The following is a 19,889-nucleotide window of genomic DNA, read 5'->3' as shown; positions in this document are numbered from 1 at the left end:
CATATTAGACTGACATGATTCTTCCGTTTGGCACTGGAAATAATTGACACTAGAATGAGCATTTTGTATGTATAAACCTTTTCCACACTTGAGAACCATTTACAGTGAGAGCTAATTCCACCAGTGGTACATGCCAGTTTTGGAAGCACTGCTGTAAGCAAGACCCATTTGACCTAGACTGCTACATTTCATTATGTGCACTATTGTTTCTTAGTAAAAAAGCTTAGAAGCCTTATTCTCTCTATTCTCCATGGGCTAGACTTCAAACCCCTTCAACCTAATAGGAAAACAACTCATGGTATGATTTAAATGGGTACTAAGTTTTGTTACTAAGAAGGCATTTGCCTTCACTTGTCTTGCATGATAAGGTGTCAAGTTGTATTCCTGCACCCCCTGCTACACTTCAATAAGAAGAGCCGCTGTATTTCCTGGATCATGCAGTAATTCACACATAAATCAATTTTGTACGAACAGTGATACTGGTGTGTTGGGACTGCTTTCCACAGTGAGGTCTGTGTTATGAAGCCTGGCATTTTTATACAAGAGCCAGTGTTTTCATGGATCAAGTACAGTTAAACTTCTGGAGAGTCCAATTAAGTGTGTGGCTGGAATACGAAAGAAAATCCCTTACAGAATTTCAATATAGTATCTAAATGTTTAGGAGCCAATACCTCCAGTTTCTGTCTCCCTTATTTCCCCTGCTCCAATATTTAAAGGGTCTAAATTTTCCTAATTAAAAAAAATCAGAAGCTTTTAGCTATCTATAGCTTTAATAAGTGTTTTTTGTCTGTCGATTCATAATTTCTGTTGCCTATTTATCTGCTGTTATTTTTTGAGCCTATAGCTGGCTATACACTGTTATATTTTCTTTGTTCAACCTGTTCGCCTATGAGCATGGATAGAGAAATTCCCGGATGTTTTCATTGTTTTCTGACAGTAGCTGCCGGCCTAAGCGAAGCTTGCAGCTGATCACCTGCAAGCTCCATTCGGTCGAAGACTCTCCGTCCAGCTCCTTTGATCTCCTCCTGATCGAAGGATGCCACTCTGCAAATTTGCATAATGTATTGTCAGCTTAACATTATATGTATGTATGTGTGTGTGTGTGTGTGTGTGTGTGTGTGTGTGTGTATATTATTATTATACAGGATTTATATAGCACCAACAGTTTACGCAGCACTTTACAATATAAGGAAGACATTACAATCACAATACAATTCCAGACAAGATGGTAAGGAGGGCCCTCCCCTTGAGGGCTTTCAATCTAAAAGGGAGGGGCAAGTGATACATGAGGAGGTAGCTGTGTGGGGATGAATTGTTTAAGAATGTGATTTATTATATACACCGTAAGCTAAACCTTTTTTTTTTTTTTTGGTTACAGAACAAAAAAATCCCTGCACAGCCATCATTCACAAATCTACAATATAGAGATTCAGGGGTTTATGAATGTGAGACCAGCCTTATGGAAGTTGATGGTCTGAGGAGAAAAAAGACACTAAGACTTACTGTAGAAGGTTAGTAAAGGACATTGCTAAAACGCAGCGCCTTATTAAAGTTCAAGCTGCAATATGGTCACCTATATTTGTATTAATGTGCAATATTTTGTATGTATAGTTATTAATTTCTTGAGAAATTGTATTTTTCTGTTCATACATATTTTAAATTCTTCCCCTTTAAGGAAAGCCACGAATCAAACTCTCAAAAAAGACAAATGCTGATGGAAGGTCAAAAACAATCCTGTATGAGGTAGATGGCTTCCCAAAGCCCGAAGTGCAGTGCGTCAGATTAGGAAATGATCTATACTTGAACAAAGTAAGTTATTCATATTGTTATTCACTTGTTATAGTATACATCATATTTTTGTCTTTACATTGTATCTTAAAGGCTTTTATGTATATCTGGATAAAAAAAAATCAATAACCTGGCACTCCTAGAGATAGTTTTTTTTTTTTTGGGGTTTGGTTAGGTATAAGTGCATATGCCTTATTGCTCACTCCAACTTGCTGCCTCCTTTTCATGTGACCGATCCCCAAAGCTGCTTCCCTTCGCTGCGCTGCCAGTCACAGCTCTCTGTCGTAATGGATTAAATGGTCATGATTTAGTGAATATGGCAAAATGTGTTGACATTTTTCTGTCACATTTCAATCCTGAATTTTGTTTCTTCCTGTTGTTTTCATGATTGCACATTTATAGAATCTTTGTTCTTATTAAACATATTGGAACCCTGTAGCATTCATGAAGCTCTTTTATATGTTGTAAATCCGAATTAAAGCTAAATTAATAAATCTTTGTAGTGCACTGTATGAGTATTTTACTACCCATTGGAAAGGAAGTAAACTTTAGTTATGAATGTAGTATTTTAAGGCTAATTGCATGTCAGTTACATTTTCTGCTCCATTAAAAAATGTAATGTAAAACAAAGGTTGGAGTCACAAGTGACCCCTTTCAAGTTGCCTTCTTATAGGTCCCATATAAATACTGCAGTGGCCTTAAATTACTCTAATTGGCTTATCCTCATTTATGTTTATTGGGAATTGAAAACTGCATTGTGATTGTAACACGAGTTATAGCTGCTGCACTGATGGAATGACCAAGATTCATGCATGCAATAGCTTTTATGGGGCTTTGTCTTTCACTGTGTTTAATGTATTGTGGACCATTTGCAGAGAAAGCAAGAACTGGCTTTAACTTTACTTTATATCTCTTATTACAGACTGAAGAGACTATGTTAAGTAATGGAAAATATTCTGCTAAAATTATCATTTCCCCAGAAGAGAATGTCACAATTATCTGCAGTGCTGAAAACAAATTGGGGCGAGAGTCCCATTCCTTAAATGTCTCTGCTAGTAAGTACTGGTCAGACTTTGCAATGTAATTCTTGTCCCTGACATATGTCATTGTGCCAATGAGTGTACTCATTCATTTTTCTATGTACCAAATGTTTTATTTCCATCATTTAAATGTTATCCCAGCTGTACTTAAAAGGGGATTTCTACTTTTCCTATAGATTTACCCAATCCCCCCTCTGAGCCTCCTAATAATTAAAGCTGAAAGTGCCAGTTTCTGCAAGATTCAGGTTTTCATGCTATCATTAGCCTCAAGTGAGCCACCCTCAGTGGCTCACATTTTGTTTCTCTAGCAGGTTTGCAAGTAGCATTACTAACAGAAGTCACACGGCGCCCTTGTGTCATTAGCTGATTTTCTCTGCTTCTGGGCTTGTTGCCGTTCAGCAATTTTCTTATAGACCAGTACTAAATGAGCTTGGAGGCCGTAAGTGACTTTTATAGCTTCACAAAATCTAATCCTGACTGTGAAGGAGTTGTTCTGGCACAGAGTTGACAAAATGTAATTAGGGTCTGTCCTAAGACTACGAATCACAATATCAGTTGAGTTCCTGGTGTGTAATTCATCTTGTTTCTCCTTATAGAATTAAAGTAAATTGCAGTATGTTTCCCAATACATAGTGATAGTATAGTGTATTTTCAATGCGTAATGAGTTGTTATTGAAGTTATGCGAGTCACATTTTGACTTTTTTGTTTTTGTGATTGTATAAAAGGTAAAGATTGGCAGACTAGGCACCAGAGGCAGGGAAGATTAGCTACTACAAAGACTTTGCTGAATTGCTTAAATGTTGTTGGATACCATATCAACCAAATAGGGAGTTTGTTTTTAGTGAGCTGATCAACTTATAGACTTGCGAACCGTTTGCACTGCCGTGGTGCGTTTTTCGCTACCTACCATGCATTACAGTGCGATCAGTGTATTGCCCCTCATTTGAATGGCACCCCAGTGCACTTCCCGGTCGCAATGCGCTTCACAGCACAACGTGTGGTATTGTGATACCTTGCGGTGCGTTGGGGAAAAAAGTAGTGCATGAGGATACTTTCCTGCCAGCTATTGTGTTCAGAGAGCAGGCACCTACGGTTGTCTGAATACCCAAACAGTGACCTCATCTGATTTAGATAGTCCCTGTTCAACTAGCTATTTTTCACCTGGCTCTCTTGTTTAAAAACAGTTCAGTATAGGCTGGGATTCCCTTTAAAAAGCCTGTTTTTTTCCATTATACCATAGTCTGATAAATGTTGTGTAGCATGGTGCGTATGATTGGAAGGATGTCCCTGTTTCAGCAGCAAAATGTAGTATGGCAGCTTCCATCAGAGTTAAATTGCTGCAGAAAGAGCCAGTAGGCCTCTGAAAATGCATGATGATTAGAGGTATAAGGATCTTGACTAATCAGTCTGATTTAATGCATCTCTTTGGTGTTAGCTGAGAACTGGGAATTAATACTACCTGGTTCTCCTTTGTCTGTATTAACCTTGTCATTATACATCGAGGAGGATTCTGTAAAGAATCTTTACTGAGTCAGTTACATATTAGATCAGTGAAAAATGTTCTCATTTTACTTGCACTAAGGGATGTCATTTTACTGTTACAGATTAAAGCACATTATGGTGGTGAAGGTGACTTTCTTAGGTTATCAGGAATAGTTTTTTTTTAATTTCACCTCTCAATTTTTCATTTCAGTCAGCTTTCCAGAACCAGATGATCATGTTGATAGAAGTGGTAAGTATAGTAGTAGAGTAAGGACTTATCTTCACAGCCTGTGCTGTTTTCTATTTGTATACCTTTGCTTTATATTCCCAAACTTTTGCATGGCAAAAGTTTCATATAGAGGACTATCTTTCTGCTGCACTTTAATTCCTAACTTCTTTTTCTTCTACCTCAAGATAAGATATCTTCTCTAGTCAGCAATCTTCTGTTTGGGAAGGTGGAAAGAATTTGCATTGCAGTTTGGTATTTCCTACAACGGTATACAATTCTATGCATAATAAATAGATGATAGTGTGCTGGAGGATATACAGTTAGTGTGTGTCTGTGCAAACATGACATGAGTGACATGATGATTGAGAGCTTGTCTTAAAGTCACCCCATATCTCATGTTTTTCAGTAAATGATTTCACAACAGTGGTTAGCAGTTGTACTGTTTAATGTTCTGAGTTTGTCTTGGTAAATTTTGTAAATCATGCAAAAAATGGAACCTGATAATAGCTGCAACTGAATGTATATTGACTAAGATGTTTTCTTGTTTTTTTTTTTTCTGAAAACCACATTCCCAGGTGACAATAATGACCATGCAAAACTCATTGTGGGAATTGTTGTTGGTCTTCTACTCGCTGCACTGGTTGCTGGATTAGCCTACTGGATATACATTAAGAAATCAGGGTAGGTTAAAATTTCCTTTTTTTTTTTGTTTTTCATCATTTCTTCTCTAAAAGCTTATGAGAGGGTTTATATGTTTCTTATAAGAAAGGGAATGTTATGTGCTACTTCAATTTCAATCCATGTGAGAAGGCTTAATGTTACGGTTATCAGTTTTTTTTGCATTTTTAATATTTTAAAAACACAAATGTCCAGTTTGATTCCTAGCAGATTACGGAGCCTTCAGGTTGGTAGTCATTATGAAGACTGATGTTTTAAGTTCAGTTACTTTCTTATTTCTATGTTTAGACTGAAAGTTGGGTTTTTAGGTTAGTGGCTAGCCTTTAAACTAAAGATGTCATGGGGCCTTGTTGGATTCTTTCCCCCCTTTACTCCCCAATAAGTGAACAGGAGATGAACATAATAGTCAGTTTATAATTGGTGCTTCTGTATCTTACTGGCACTGTACTATTGGACATTAATACTAATGTTGAAAAAGTATTTTTAGCATTTTTTTATTCATGTCCTGCAACAAATCCTGTAGATTCATTCAATTATAGTGACCCCGCTATAGTCATACCCACTGAGGGAAAATGTATGCCACTGTTTTTGGTTCTTCTGTGGAAATCCAAGCACAAAGAGAACCACCAAAAAACACAGAACATATAGGGTTATTTACTAAGCTGCCAAAGGCAGCCGAGTGAATATCTGAGCCAAAGTGAATTGATCCGAACGACGTTCGGCTATTCACTTCAACTCATTACGGCCAATTTCAGTCGTACAACTGCTAAAATCAGCTGTACATCGGCTGCCTTTTAGGTGCCTTAGGTCAGCCAAACATGCTCTGCTCTGCTCTGCATGTTTGGCTGAGCCAAAGTGCAGAAGCCGTTCGACTTAGCCAATCCAACATCTGGATCGGCTGAGCCGAAGCTCCAGCAGTTCTCTCACGGTCGTTCGCCCCTATTCTCATAGGGGCCGAACGGCCGTGAGTGAATAGCCAAATGCCACCGAGCGCCCAGCAGTTCTCTTTTGCCAGGAGAATGGTCGGCTCAGGCCGGCCTTTCTCTACCCTTCGGCTGTCACTACGGCTCAGCTGAGCCGAAGCATATGCGCTTGGCTCGGCTGCCTTCGGCTGCTTACGAATAATTGTGAATAGCCCGTAGAGCAACCTTTCAGTTCGACTGAACCGAAGGGCTCTGGCGGCTAAAGGATCAGCCGAAGCTGCGGCTAGATCCTTTGGCTCAATAGTGAATAACCCTCTTAGACTCCATACAGATAAAATCTCTAGTGGGAACGGAAACAATGACCTTATGCATTGGTCATAGCAGTAACACGCATAATTGCCTTCATGTTTTATTCTGATATCTTTCTATTATATTGGCCTAACCTTAACTGTTAGCTACAGGTATTTGGTTTTGGAATTACATTTGTATGTGGTCATTAGAAGTGTATGGGACATTAGAAGTGGTCATGCAAATCAAACAGGCTGATGTGGTCACCATACAACCAAATTTTCACAAATCAAGCTAATTTGATGACTGCATCTCATACATGAGTCAGTACTCTGCAGCCTATGGCCCAATCTGGTCAAAACTTCCCAAGTGGATTAATGCCTTAATTTGGATTTGTTTAGTGCACATTTTTATGGATTACTTGTAGTATGAACCATTAGTACAATATTCTAATAAACTGCCCATAAATGTTATTTAGTGGCTCTCTGTAGCCCTGGAATAGTAATTTTAGTAAAGCCAAAGGTGTTGTCTCTTTTTGCCGTTATGCTTGGGAGTATTGCGTTTCTATTGAGATTGTGTTATGCTCTAACTCAGGGGTGGCAGTTGTGGAAGTCCCATAAGCATTGCGAGAGTGGCAGCCCAGAGTCTGATGCATGATAGGATTTGTATTTTCACCACAGCTGGACGGCTGACATCTGGCTACCCCTACTCTAACCTATCTTTGACCACCAATCGCACGTGCATCATTCTGAGCATTTTCATATGGTATTTTTTGGTCTGGTGATTATTTACTGTGCAGAATGGCTTTCTGTAATAATCACAGTTCTGGTCATCCTAGACATTTAAATCAGCACTTACGTTGTCTGACTAAAAGTCTTAACTAAACAAAAGCTATATTTCAGAATTTACTGTGTGGGTATATTGTGCAGAAATAAAGTAGATCGATCATTTGTCCACCATGCAATGCATATCTGACATGTATTGTTTCCATGTCATGCGGAAGGTGCTTCCTGCAGCTAACGCACAGCTTTGATTTATGCTTTGTCTATATGACATACACAACCTAGCTATTTATGGTGATCTGTATATGTAAAACGTAGGATTTATTCCACATTTATTGTGCTTCTGTTTGAAGTACCTTTATGTTTCACACAGCTGTATACACTGCTTGACAGTCAGATAAGCGCAGGGTTTATTTTGTATGTAAATAAATTCATGCAAATGTTGAGCAGATGCCTAAGTAGCTATGTGTGTGCTATTGTATATTAAAAGTGTTGGATACTTTTAGACAACCTGTAAGAGATGAAAACTACTGAAAACAGATTAGGCATTAATGGTGCCATTAGAGCATTCAAATTTTGCTGCTGATGCTCTAATGTTTTACGGTTGTATTTTTGCCATTGTTGGCTGTTAAGTTATGGTTATTTTGCCTTTCGTTCTTTCAGCTGTACTAATATGCAGTGACTCAGACAAGATAAAGGGATGATGGGATGGAAGAGCTCTGATCTGTAATAGATGACTTAATTTTGTGGGAGAGACACTCCAATAGTATGCAAGGCAAAAGACCCGTCTGACCTGAATATTCATTCAAATATCAAAATGAGTGTTATTCAAGTCATCGTAGCTGTTGTAATTAGACTGTCAGTTATTTTCTGAAGTGTCTTGAGTAACCTCAGTAGATCAAGGTAGTCGCATATGAAGTTAATGATCAATATGCTATTCCATGCTTCTACCGACTATCCCCAATAAGTAACAGCTATGTCTATAATAATCGGTGTTCATAATATAAGTAAACACCTTGATACAGGTTTCACTTTTATCACTTGTCGGAGTTGGACTCCTCTTATTAGCTTTGAATTTGATATGTATCATGTTCCAGGTCAGTGACTCCCTAAATATTATAACAAAGATTTCTGAATTGCAGCCCCTCCGCTTTTACATTACAAAACAAGTCAGCAGTTGCAGTTCCCATTTAACTGTCTTGATGGACTCCTTTTGAAAAGGCTTTCCTGGTAAACTAAAAATCCCATGTCTCTTTTTAGGATTCTTTTTATGTAGCTACATAAGGAGTACTAAAATGACCAATTTAATTTGCTGTCTTGCCTGTTAGTGAAGTGTAATGTTGCGGCACAACCTGAAAATGTAGTAATTCCCTATAGAGTCAACTGAATGTTTATTGCTGCGCTACAAACAATAATACAACAGGAGATCCAGTGATGTTTGATAGGAGATGGTATGAAGTATGAACTTTTTCAGTTGGAAATAACTCAATCAAATAGAGAATCTCTTCTTGGAAACTATCCTTAAAAATGAACAGGCCTTGTTTTCTTTTAGTATTTTTATATACAAAACCTGGTGTCAGATTCACAAGAATTCTTGTTTACCCAGCATGTTTTTGAAATAGGCAGAACTTTTAATTCATTACTTAATGAGTAATTGTTTTTATTACCAGTTACTATGAAGTATGTATAGATTAACTGAAATACACCTCACCCAAGTAAAAGCAGTGCATAAAAGCTTTAGTCATGTGTAATCTTGTCTTGCTATTTATGAAAGAATCAGAAATGTGTTGAATTGTTTGTTCAGACTGTAAAAGACTACTTGACAGCATGTACGAAGCTAGTTATCAGAATTTGAGTCTAGTTGAAAAAAACGTTAATCTTTTTCAATTGCCTCCTGAGGTTTACCTCCATTGTTTGCTCATGAGCTGCAAGTCATCATAAGTATAGGTGGCATTGGCAGCACTATTGAAAACATCACTGATATAATTTATCAGATATAGATAGTTTATTTCTGCAAAGGAAACCTTTCCAGAGAGAAACCTGGAGACTTTGTTTGCTGACTACTGCAAATGTTAATTGCCCTACTGTCATGCAGACCCTCTTGCTTCTATACCCTAAACTAGGGATGTCCCGATGCCACTTTTTCAGGCCCAAGTACAAGTACTTCCCCTCATGTACTTGCCGATACCAATTACCGATACTTTTCCTTAAAGAACAGGTGACTTTAAATGATCCATAGTACAACTACATGCTATGTACTATGGATCATGATTTAACCTATTCATGTTAGCAGCGGAGAAATGTAATTCTATTGCTGGAGTGTAGTGGAGGTATGTGCTGTATATATGTACTACATATACATTACACACGTCCAGTACACTAGGATAGAAATAGATTTACAGCCAGCCCCGTCCCAGCTTCTCTCACTCACAGTTTCACTCTGATCCCTGTTGCCTCATGGTCATCTGGCAGACTCCGGCCACCTAAATTAGGACCCCACCTGGAGCTCCACCCACCGGAGCAGCAGTGACGGGACGCTTGGCAAGGTAAGAAAAAAAAAACATAGCGTAAGCTTCGGCACTAGGCATCGGGGCATTTTGGCAAGTACATGTACTTGTCAAAAATGCCCTGTATCGGGACATCCCTACCCTAAACAGAATGCAGACAAGGCCTATGACTTTTTTATGAGTGGTAAAGAGTGGTGGGAAAATGTTCTGATGGTGATGAAAAATCTTACTAGAGATTATTTCCCATCCCTGCTCCAGCCTAAAAACAGTGTTTTTATCTGGAGTTCTATATTTAAATGCATAAGTATATGAGGTTTATTATTTGATCTGTCTTACTAGATAGTTTGTATGTTAAGAAAATGTGCAAACTTTTTAAGGTACATATTTTCGTGTTTAATTTCCACCTGACAAAAAATGTAGTTATTATTCTGCTCTGAGAAAATGTTGCCAAGCAACTCCATCTTGATATCTCACCTTCTTAGGGTTGGTGGAACACTGTGTATTGCCTTCTATGGATTTGTACATAAAATGCATAATTTATTCCATATACAAAATATGTGCAGTTTCTGGATCCCTTATTACAAATCTTTCTCTGTTAAACTCCTAGTTCATATAACCCTTTGACTGTTCTCAGATGATTGTGCTTGGTCCATGTCACTACTCCCTACTTACTGTGCTGCCCTCTGGCCACAGCAGCTAGTGGCCAGTATTTTTTCCCTGTTGAGATGTTTATATGGATTTGAGCATTACATGACCTACAAAAGTATGAAAAGTTGTGTTCTTGAAGTGTAGCCCTTTCTTATAATCCTTGTCCCACATAAAGTAAAGGGTATTCTGTAGCACCATATCTGCGCTACAAGAACTTCCATATGGTACTACATTACACTACTAACCTATAACATGATACCTGCATTGCCAGAACCAAAACTCAAGCCAGTGAAGGAAGAAAATTCATCAGACTGACCACTGCTAAATGGTCTGGTTTATTTCTGTCACATTTTATTTTATTTTCTAAAGCCTGTAGGAAGCAAACATGGGAGCAGTGGCCTTGCACAGGGGCAGTAATCTCTAGCAGTGACCTGTCTCTTGCAGTATGTCCAAATAGAGCAGTAGACTACTGCTCTAGACAGGCCTTCTTAAACTTTCTCCACTCGTGACCCCTTTTTGGCCGAGGAAATTTTTAAGGGACCCCAACGTCGGTCGGTGTCTCTCTCTCCCCCCCCCCGCCCCCCCAGCGTGTCAGTGTCTCTCTCGTCTTCTCCCCCCCAGCACCAGTCAGTGTCTCTCTCCTCTCCCCCCAGCACCAGTCAGTGTCTTTATCCTCTTCTCCCCCCCCAGCACGCACCAGTCAGTCTCTTTCTCCAGCGTCATCAGCGTCTCTCTCCAGCGTCATCAGCGTCTCTCTCCAGCGTCATCAGCGTCTCTCTCCAGCGTCATCAGCGTCTCTCTCCAGCGTCATCAGCGTCTCTCTCCAGCGTCATCAGCGTCTCTCTCCAGCGTCATCAGCGTCTCTCTCCAGCGTCATCAGCGTCTCTCTCCAGCGTCATCAGCGTCTCTCTCCAGCGTCATCAGCGTCTGTCAACGCATTTCTCCCCACAGCGTCTGTCAGTCAGTATTACTAAGCCCCCTCCATCTCCTTACCTTTACGTCCAGCAGCTGTGCTCCACTGCTGCTGGGTTAAAGAAAGTTCAGTCAATGTAAACAAAAAAACAACCCTTCCTGTGCACACGTGCTCAGGAAGGTACCAAGTGCACAGGGGGGCCGCGACCTTAAAAACTACACAAAACTGCAAATTATACATTAAACTGAAAGAAAACAATCTAGCTTGGAGCCCAGACCTCCTCGGCCGCCTGGACCCCTCACACAAGTACCGGCCATACCCCCTAATGGCGGTCCTGGCCGGGAACTCGGATCGCGACCCCCTTGTTAACTTGCGGGACCCCACATGGGGTCGCGACCCACACTTTAAGAAGCACTGCTCTAGAGGATAGATTTTAGTCCTGTTTCACACTTCCATAGTCTTCCTTTGAACAGTCTTCTTGAGGGCTTGTGTACATTTGTTTGCTTCTGAACTGCTTTTCTTGCCAATAAAAATCAATGTGAATGCAGGCGCAACTGTAAAGCAACACAAAGTAGATCAAAAAACTAGCCATAAGCAACCTAGATGCAAATCAATGCACAAAAAAGCATGCTGCATTAGAAGTTCTTTTGAGTCTATTGTCCATGAACCTATACTGTGCAATAATTGTCATGTACAATGCAACTTTCCCAGTACCTGTGTAGAAGTGGCCAATTTCTTGTTACATTGGAGTGTACCTGTGATATAATGAATTATCATTGGGTTATTCAATGTTGCCTTAGTATAATTAGTATCACGACAATTATAATTATAATTTTACAACTGGATATTTAAGTGTCCTATTGTTTGCTTTAAGTCTGTTCATAGCTGTTAGGACTTTTATGTTGAAGGTGTTAACATTTCAATGGGTCTAGAATCCTATTGATAACACAGCATCATTTTTCAGAGACCACCTGCCGCATTGGCAGCTAAAGCTCAAATCCTTCTTAGCTCTAAGGATGGTAGCCTATGAAAAGAATCACATAGCAGCAGGCAAGCATCCTAAGAACAGCACTGCATCTTGCCAAAGCCAGCGGTACATATAGGTCGGAAGCAATTACCTTCTTGACTTTTATTAAGACTTCTGCCAAAGCCATTCTTGTGTCAGCATGCATACTTCAAAATGTTTTTTCATTGTTGAGCATCAATGTGACAAGAATGTGCTACTATAGCAACAACAGATTGTTATATATGATTTTCAAATCATATTTAAAAATGTTGTCTCTTTAATCCCCTTCTGTCCAACAGAAATAACATATGTATGTAAATTGCCTCCATCATTTCCCCCCTATATTTGCACACATTTAAAGTCCATATAAAGAGTTAATACCACAGGCGCCAGCACCTTTACCTGTGTGGAAAAGTTGTATTAATGCACTCTGGAGGCTGCTCACGCTGCCAAAGGGACTGAAATAAAAAGGAAAATGGAGCGCCTCCATCGTGTAAAACAGTTTTATTATAACAATCTAAAAGGAGTAAAAAACATACTAACAAAGGAACTGGAATTAATAAGCATATATTATATATCGGCAAACAGACACCGAGACCTTGAGGCTCCAACACAGGCGACAAACTGCATAGCCCTCTTGGTTGACGCGTTTCAGAGGACACGCTTCCTTCCTCAGAACCAGAGTTCTGGGGGGAAAAAACAGCCTGAAAAAAAAAATCTACACATAACTTTAAAAAGTTAAAGAAGAACTCCAGGATTTGTTAAAACTAACCCTTGCAGTGGGGCTACCCCTGTGCTACAAGGGTTGAGTGCTCGTTTTTTCTAGGGGGTGATGAAGAAGTAATACTCACCAGATTCTGTGTTCCGCCTGGTTGCTAGACTGGTCCCTGCAGCCTCTTTTCCCCTGGGCTCCGGTGGTCTAAGGACCCATGATGTAATCACGTCTAATACAAGTACATTAGATGTGAGGATGCCAACATGCCACAGCCAGGGTGTAGGGGAGAGAGGTGAGTGGTCACTGCTGCATGACTGAGGATTGGGTGAGTATTTCATTTCCCCCCCAGACCAAAATGAGCTCTTACCTCTTGCAGTGCAGGGGTAGCCACACTGAAGGGTTGCTTTTTTAAAATGCTAGAGTTTTTCTTTAGCTACCATTTGCTAAGCCTCTTACTATAGGCCCTGTGTATACAATTTGAACTCCTCGTAAAGCCAGAGGTGCATCTACTGATCACAATTTGGTTGTAATAATACTTGTGTGTACAGTAGTACACAGTGTCTATGTGATGATGAACTGTATATGCTACTCTGCAACTAACTCGTATTATAAAAAAAAAGTCAGGCTTCTGTAAATTGTTCTGTATTTGTTACACTACTTTTTTCTTTTTTGTTTAGCAGAACAGCTCACAGATTAAGCTGTAAGTTACAATGTTGTATATATGACATATGTATTCATATTTTGGCATTCAAGAGCTTTTACAGGCAAAAATGGAAAAGTGAAACTTGTCGGTTATCTGCTCATGCTGTCTACCAAACTTTACATGGAAAAAGTCCATGAAGTTTACCTGATTTTTAGTTCTCTGTAATTTCACTGCAGCTTGCAACATAACCATTTGGATTCAAACTTTCAAGCCAGGTTTAAATCTGATTGGTGTCTTTGACCTCTCTGAAGCGTCTTCATTTGGTCTCTTTGATACATCAAGCTTTCTGTATGTAAGAGACAAGAAATAGGAATAAGCAAATATGTTTTGGAGCTCAGCAAATTTGGGTGGTTCGTTTCAGCCATGTTTCTTTAGAAGGTTCCAATTTACTTCCTTCGAAAACCTTACTTAAAGTGACACTAAACTCAGGAATTAAATCTTAAAAATACATTCAAGTACCCTAACTGTTAACAAAAATGTATCTTATTTGTTTATCACTCGGCTGTAGATGCTCAAATCATCTGAATTCATGCTGACACTGCCCTGCCTACTGGAGGGTGGCTACTTGTGTTCCCCATTGTCCCTGTGTGTGTTGTAAAGTAGCCACCACTCAAAGCTCACTCCTGTGATGGACTACAATCGCAATACAAATTATTAAACTAAAGGCGAGATTGTGGTCCATCACGGAAGCGAGCTTGGAGCGATGGCTACTTTACAACACACACAACACACACAAGGACCATGGGAACAAAAGTAGCCACCCTCCAGAAGGAAGCACAGTGTCAGCACCATTTCAGAGATGATTTGAGAATCTACAGCTGAGTGATATACAAATAAGATACATTTTTGTTAATAGTTAGGGAACTTGAATGCATTTTTAAGATGTAACTCCTGAGTTTAGTGTCACTTTTAGTAAAGTGCTTAAGTGGTAGAAAGAACCACTTTGCTGTTCACTGTTTACTTAGCAGACTGTACATCTTTATGTGACATCACTGCACTAATATGGAAGTACTATACTTCCTTGACAGACAAGGTGTGGGGGTGATGCATACTCTCTTGAGGAAATAGTAAAATAAGTGGACCTTTTGGACAACGTTTTACAGCTTAACCAGTGGAGCAAATCGTTTAGTCTACGCCTTTTGATTTACTGGCAAAACAGGTTTTCTGTTATTCACTCATGTTTAACACCTAGCACTCTGAAAAGGATGTTTTGAGACTTCCACCTGCAGAAAAAAAAAGTGTGCAAAGGGGGTCACCAGATAAAAGGGAGTGGCCTGGATTGTTAAACTACAGTTATGGCTGGCTTAAAAGTGAATCCCTGTTTTCCCAAAGCGTATTTCATTTTATGTTGTCTATTGTGGACTGTGTGAGTCCTTGCTGAATACAGGTGTTTCTTAAACCATCATTTGATCTAGTTAATTCCTAGGTTTTTTTTCTCTAAATAAAGTTAAAGTTTATATGAGTGCAGTCATTTCAATTTTACGATTTTACAATTGTTTTCTCGTTCAAGCCTGGTTGCAAAATAGTTTATTTTTCTTTCAATTTAACTCGCTTATGCCTTAAATATTTTTGATTATATCTCAGTCAGTTTCAAAGACCATTTCATGGCATGAATGAGATGATTTTTTAGGTACCGTATGGTTTAAAAAAAAAAAGCTGCTATCCAGAATTACAAATTGATGCCTGTGCAGTTTTCTTCTATCCGTAGCTAATTTTTAAGCTGGCTGCATTGTGGTAAGCATTTTATTATCTCTCGCTATTTTATACATAATTTTCCGTGCAAATGCCACATACTGGCATCATACACCACTTCAGATTTCAGGTTGAAACAGCTCATGGAATATAAGGCATCTGAAATTTAACCAGTGTCATTTATGCAGCTTCTTTCTTGAAGCTATAACATTTGGATTTCTCCTAGGAAACCTGCTGCCTTTTCTCTTTTCTTTCAAGTGCAGACATCACTGGCAAAGAAAACCTGTTTTCTCTAACATGTCTACTGTCGGTCATCTATACTTTCTGCGGATCAAATTTGTTATTTTGTTTTTGTGCTTTTTTTTTACTTGGGTCTCTATCCTATGTTAATAATGGTTGTTGGCTGTGTGATACTGTTCTGTAGAGACCAGAAACTCCTTTGATATGATGCAGCCTTTCCTGCAGCACAAAGACATTTTGATTTTACAGCACATGAGACTTATGCAGCAAATATTCTGTATGCAAATAAAAATGCTAAAACTGTCACTAGCAATCCAGGCCATATGTTTACAAATCATCCAGTGGATAATTGTCTTTGCTTAAGAAGTTTAAATATGAATACTCAAAATTTGTAGAATTTTCTTTGAACCCAGACAACACATGGTTTCTAATGAAAATGTGCTGGTGTGGTACTATGTATATACTGTATGTGTGTGCATGTATGTATGTATATATGCTAAATGCATATGGCATATTGAGGTATTCACAATGTGTTTTGATATGTGAGGAATGTAGCTGAGCTCCATCTTAATTCATAGTAAATGCTTGCATATAGAATATGCCCAATGTTTGGTGCCTAGGAATATCAAGGTGCTGGTGTGTGCAGACATCTTGTTTATTGCACAATAAAAACTGTGTGAGGAAAGAACTCTTCTTGGTCCCCTAATAGTTAGCTGCACTCTTGTTTGGGAAATTTTTTTTTTTTTTTTTTTTCTTTACACACTTATGTGTTTGCTTGATATCATATTTGGTAACTTTGCACTGCTGCAGGCCACCAGCCCTGTGGACATTGTTCTCATTCTGTTGCAATGCATAGATCACCAACCTCTTGTTTCCTATGTTTTAAAACAATATTTGCACTACATGTAACGTCTTGCTTCTTCCCCATGCTGAATTGCTTTAAAAAAAAATATTAAAAAAAACACCTGTACAAAGGAAAAATATTATGCTCACCTTTCCTCTTGCCTCTGTTGTGCAGGGGTTGACTTCATCATCCTCAGACAAGGTCCCAGTGAATGCTTAGTACTTCAAATATCGCAGAAAGACACTTCAGCAAAGTGCTGTGAGTGTATTCTTGGCAAAATTTGGAGCAGTCCACATTCCCCAGATCCCACCTGAAGGAGGCTGACTGTGCCCTTTATAGGCGCTGTGGGCAGAAAGTGGGGGAAAGTTGCGTACACTGTCTAACTTTTTTTTCTTTTTTCTCTTAGATGATTTTTAACACTTTTTTTTTTTTTTTATGGCAGTTCGGCAAGGGGAGTGGGGGCAAACATAAACTATGGACCTTGTATTTTAGATTCAAGGTCTGCTTTAACTTAAATTGTTTTCCTTTTTTTTATGGTCCTTACCATAATACATTTTAAAAAATGTGCAAAACCACTATATTACCTTCTAATAAATGACCTGCCTATGTGTATACCCAGTAAAAAGCCAGAACAGTTTCTAATATGCTTACACTGTAGTACACCAGCCTAAATGATAACCTGTATGTAGCCTTCAATAAAGGAGCTGTTGAAATCCCTGTATATTTGATTATATGACATCTTTTTATAACTGCTGTAAATCTGGATTTAGCCATTGTATTAAAATGCTGTTGAGGATCCTCTAATTTGACAAGGCAAGGATTCTTGAGTTGTAACTTTTTACAGTGTATCAGACATGTGGAAGTCTCAGAAATTCAGACTTGTCCATGAGCTTCTGACTGACAGAAGGTCATTTCTAAAAAGGCTATGGTGTTATGTTCTGTTATTGATGTCCCATTTTGCCATTGATTCACATAATTTCAAACTGCAAACGACAACCCTGAATAGCTTTAAGAAACAATGGGAATTGCTATACCATTTAAAGGTTTGATTGTCATACCTAGGTTGGACTTGATGTACTTATGTCTTTATTCAACCTCAAATACTATGTAACTATGTATACCTATATAATTGTTTTTGTTGCAACATCTGTATGCTGTTGTATAGTTGTCTTATCAAGATTGTTTCTGTTTTATAGCTCAGCATCAAAACATGTAGGAAAGGAACTTGGTAACACAGAAGAAAACAAAAAACTAGAAGAAAACAATCACAAATCAGAAGCATAAGAACTTAATAAATAGCAAAATACTCAAGATACTCAAGGTAAGCATTCCTCATACAACTGACTGAAGAGCAGTTCTTTATTCTAAGATGAATGGCAGCTGTAACATAAGAGTTCTTAATATAGTGTTTACACTGACAAGTTTTCTGATTTTTGTTTTTATACTTGTTTTTTGCAGGGAAACCATGATGAGCAGTTTGAAGCATGACTATGGATTGTAATTAATGGAATATATAATGGAGCTGCAAATGTTCATGGTCAAAGTATTAAACATTTGTACCAAGTTGTCACAGGATATTGACAAAAACTGCAAAGGATCAACAAAAAACTGATAACAGCCATGATGATAGCTTACCATGTTGTGTTTTTTTTCTTCTTTTTTTTAATGTAAATGTCTGCACTGAAAATTTTTGTTTGCCTTTTATGTACATTTTTTTACGTAGCTATTTTTATACACTGTAAGGCTTTGTTCTGGGAGTTGCTGTTAATCAGATGTATAGCGTATTGTTTTTATTTTTATGACACTGTTTGATGCGCAGGTACATTTTGAATTCTGATTGCTATCGGTAAAACTTTTTAAAGGAAATACACTAAGGTGTAACAGTTTCTTCATTTTGTTCTGTATTCTTTTAGGTCATCTCTGTTGATATTTCCTATAGATATTTGTAATTCATTTACTGAGGACTAGAATGGGCTCTGTAAGACCATGCATGTTCCCAGTGGATAAGATTAAGTATTCCACTCATAACTGCAGTCATAGCAAATTAGGTATTTTACCGATAGCATCATAGACAGAAATTATGTTCACACCATTAATCTTACAGTGACTGGAATCCTGTCTTTTTTTGTTGTCCACTGCCTTACAAATATCACAGTTTTTGGGGAAAATTTATATTGCAACAATATGGTGCCCCATTTGTCCACCAAAAGAGCAAATTTTACTCTTGTTGAAGAAGGTTGATATTGAAGGATCCATGTAACTTATAGATAATACTTTATTTCATGCTGTTGTTTTTGTCATTTTGATTACATATTTAATTGATTCTTTTCTTTATGACTTGTTGATATTTTCAGGGTAAATTTAAATGAATGCCATTGTCCTTGTTGCCTAGGCTAAGCTTTAAACATCATTTTCTCACTTTTTAAATATCATGGAATCTGTACACCTCCAGCAGATTCGCTTTTTGCACATTTTTATCACTGATACATTGCTCACATTTTGTTCTTGAGGCACAGTTTTAATTGTTCTTAATCATAAAATTATGAATCAAATGATATAAGTGTAGCAGATGTTACACAAAGAATTGCTTCAATGGTTGTTTTGATTGCATATTTTACAAACTGGGATTGCTGCTGTAAAGACAGTAGCATTAAGCAGCTTGTTTATTTGATGGACACAGAAAATTGCAGAATTTAGTCCACTGGCAGCTTAATGCTGTAGTCTTTAACCAATGTATTTCTTGTGGCATCTGCTTCGCAGTGCGTTGCAGAATTAGCAAGGGGCTCATTTGCTTTATGGTTTTATTTGCATTAACCACTACAAATTATTGATGCACCTTCATATGATCTTGTGTTAACCGGTACATAATTTATCAGCCGATATCTAAAACAATAAAATGTCTTTTCTTTAATTTGTAACTTTATAAAGAAAATATGTGGACTGTTCAATCTGTGTAAACATGGTATTGTAAATGGACAGCAACTAATGCATTGGATATCGCAAGATGTATTTCATCCTCTGTAAAGCTGAAACATGTTTCCAGAGAATGTACATAAAGTGTATTTACTACAAACAAAATTGTGTGCAAGGGTCAGAGTTGAATGATTATCACAGATTATGTGAATTTGAAAAAAAAATAATAATTTTGTTCTAACTGTGGTTTTACTCATTTTTTGTTCCGCTATCTGCAGAAATATGTGTGCTTATGGATTTTAAATATCAGAGGACAATCTATTTGAAAGCAAATAGATTCCAACTATCATAGACATTTAATTTGGGGGTGGGTACGGCTGGGTTAAATCTTCTGCTGGCAATTTTGTCATTAAAAAAAAGATAGGGTTCTTTTACATGGGGATTTGAAGTTGGTTTGAGATTAGGCTCTGGACTCTCAAGTTGCTTGTACTGTGAAG

The 19,889-nt window shown here is 38.2% G+C and overlaps 1 protein-coding gene across 2 annotated transcripts in view; it reads left to right on the top strand.

Annotated features, from left to right (window-relative positions):
• ALCAM (activated leukocyte cell adhesion molecule) overlaps positions 1-19,548 on the top strand; it is a 99,862-nt gene extending 80,314 nt beyond the window's left edge. The window contains exons 10-16 of one of the 2 annotated variants that reach the window (XM_018560024.1): positions 1,379-1,511; positions 1,676-1,809; positions 2,711-2,843; positions 4,523-4,561; positions 5,116-5,221; positions 17,676-17,800; positions 17,938-19,548. In XM_018560024.1, the coding sequence (XP_018415526.1) occupies positions 1,379-1,511; positions 1,676-1,809; positions 2,711-2,843; positions 4,523-4,561; positions 5,116-5,221; positions 17,676-17,763 (633 nt within the window). In that variant the 3' untranslated portion in view covers positions 17,764-17,800; positions 17,938-19,548. The remainder of the gene's footprint in view (positions 1-1,378; positions 1,512-1,675; positions 1,810-2,710; positions 2,844-4,522; positions 4,562-5,115; positions 5,222-17,675; positions 17,801-17,937) is intronic. The other variant, XM_018560025.1, reaches the window with a different exon arrangement.
• Positions 19,549-19,889: the final 341 nt, after the last annotated feature.

Source organism: Nanorana parkeri, unplaced genomic scaffold, assembly GCF_000935625.1.
Source record: "Nanorana parkeri isolate BGI_ZX_2015 unplaced genomic scaffold, ASM93562v1 scaffold427, whole genome shotgun sequence".
NCBI classification, from domain to species: domain Eukaryota; kingdom Metazoa; phylum Chordata; class Amphibia; order Anura; family Dicroglossidae; genus Nanorana; species Nanorana parkeri.
This window is presented reverse-complemented; position numbering and strand designations above follow the sequence as displayed.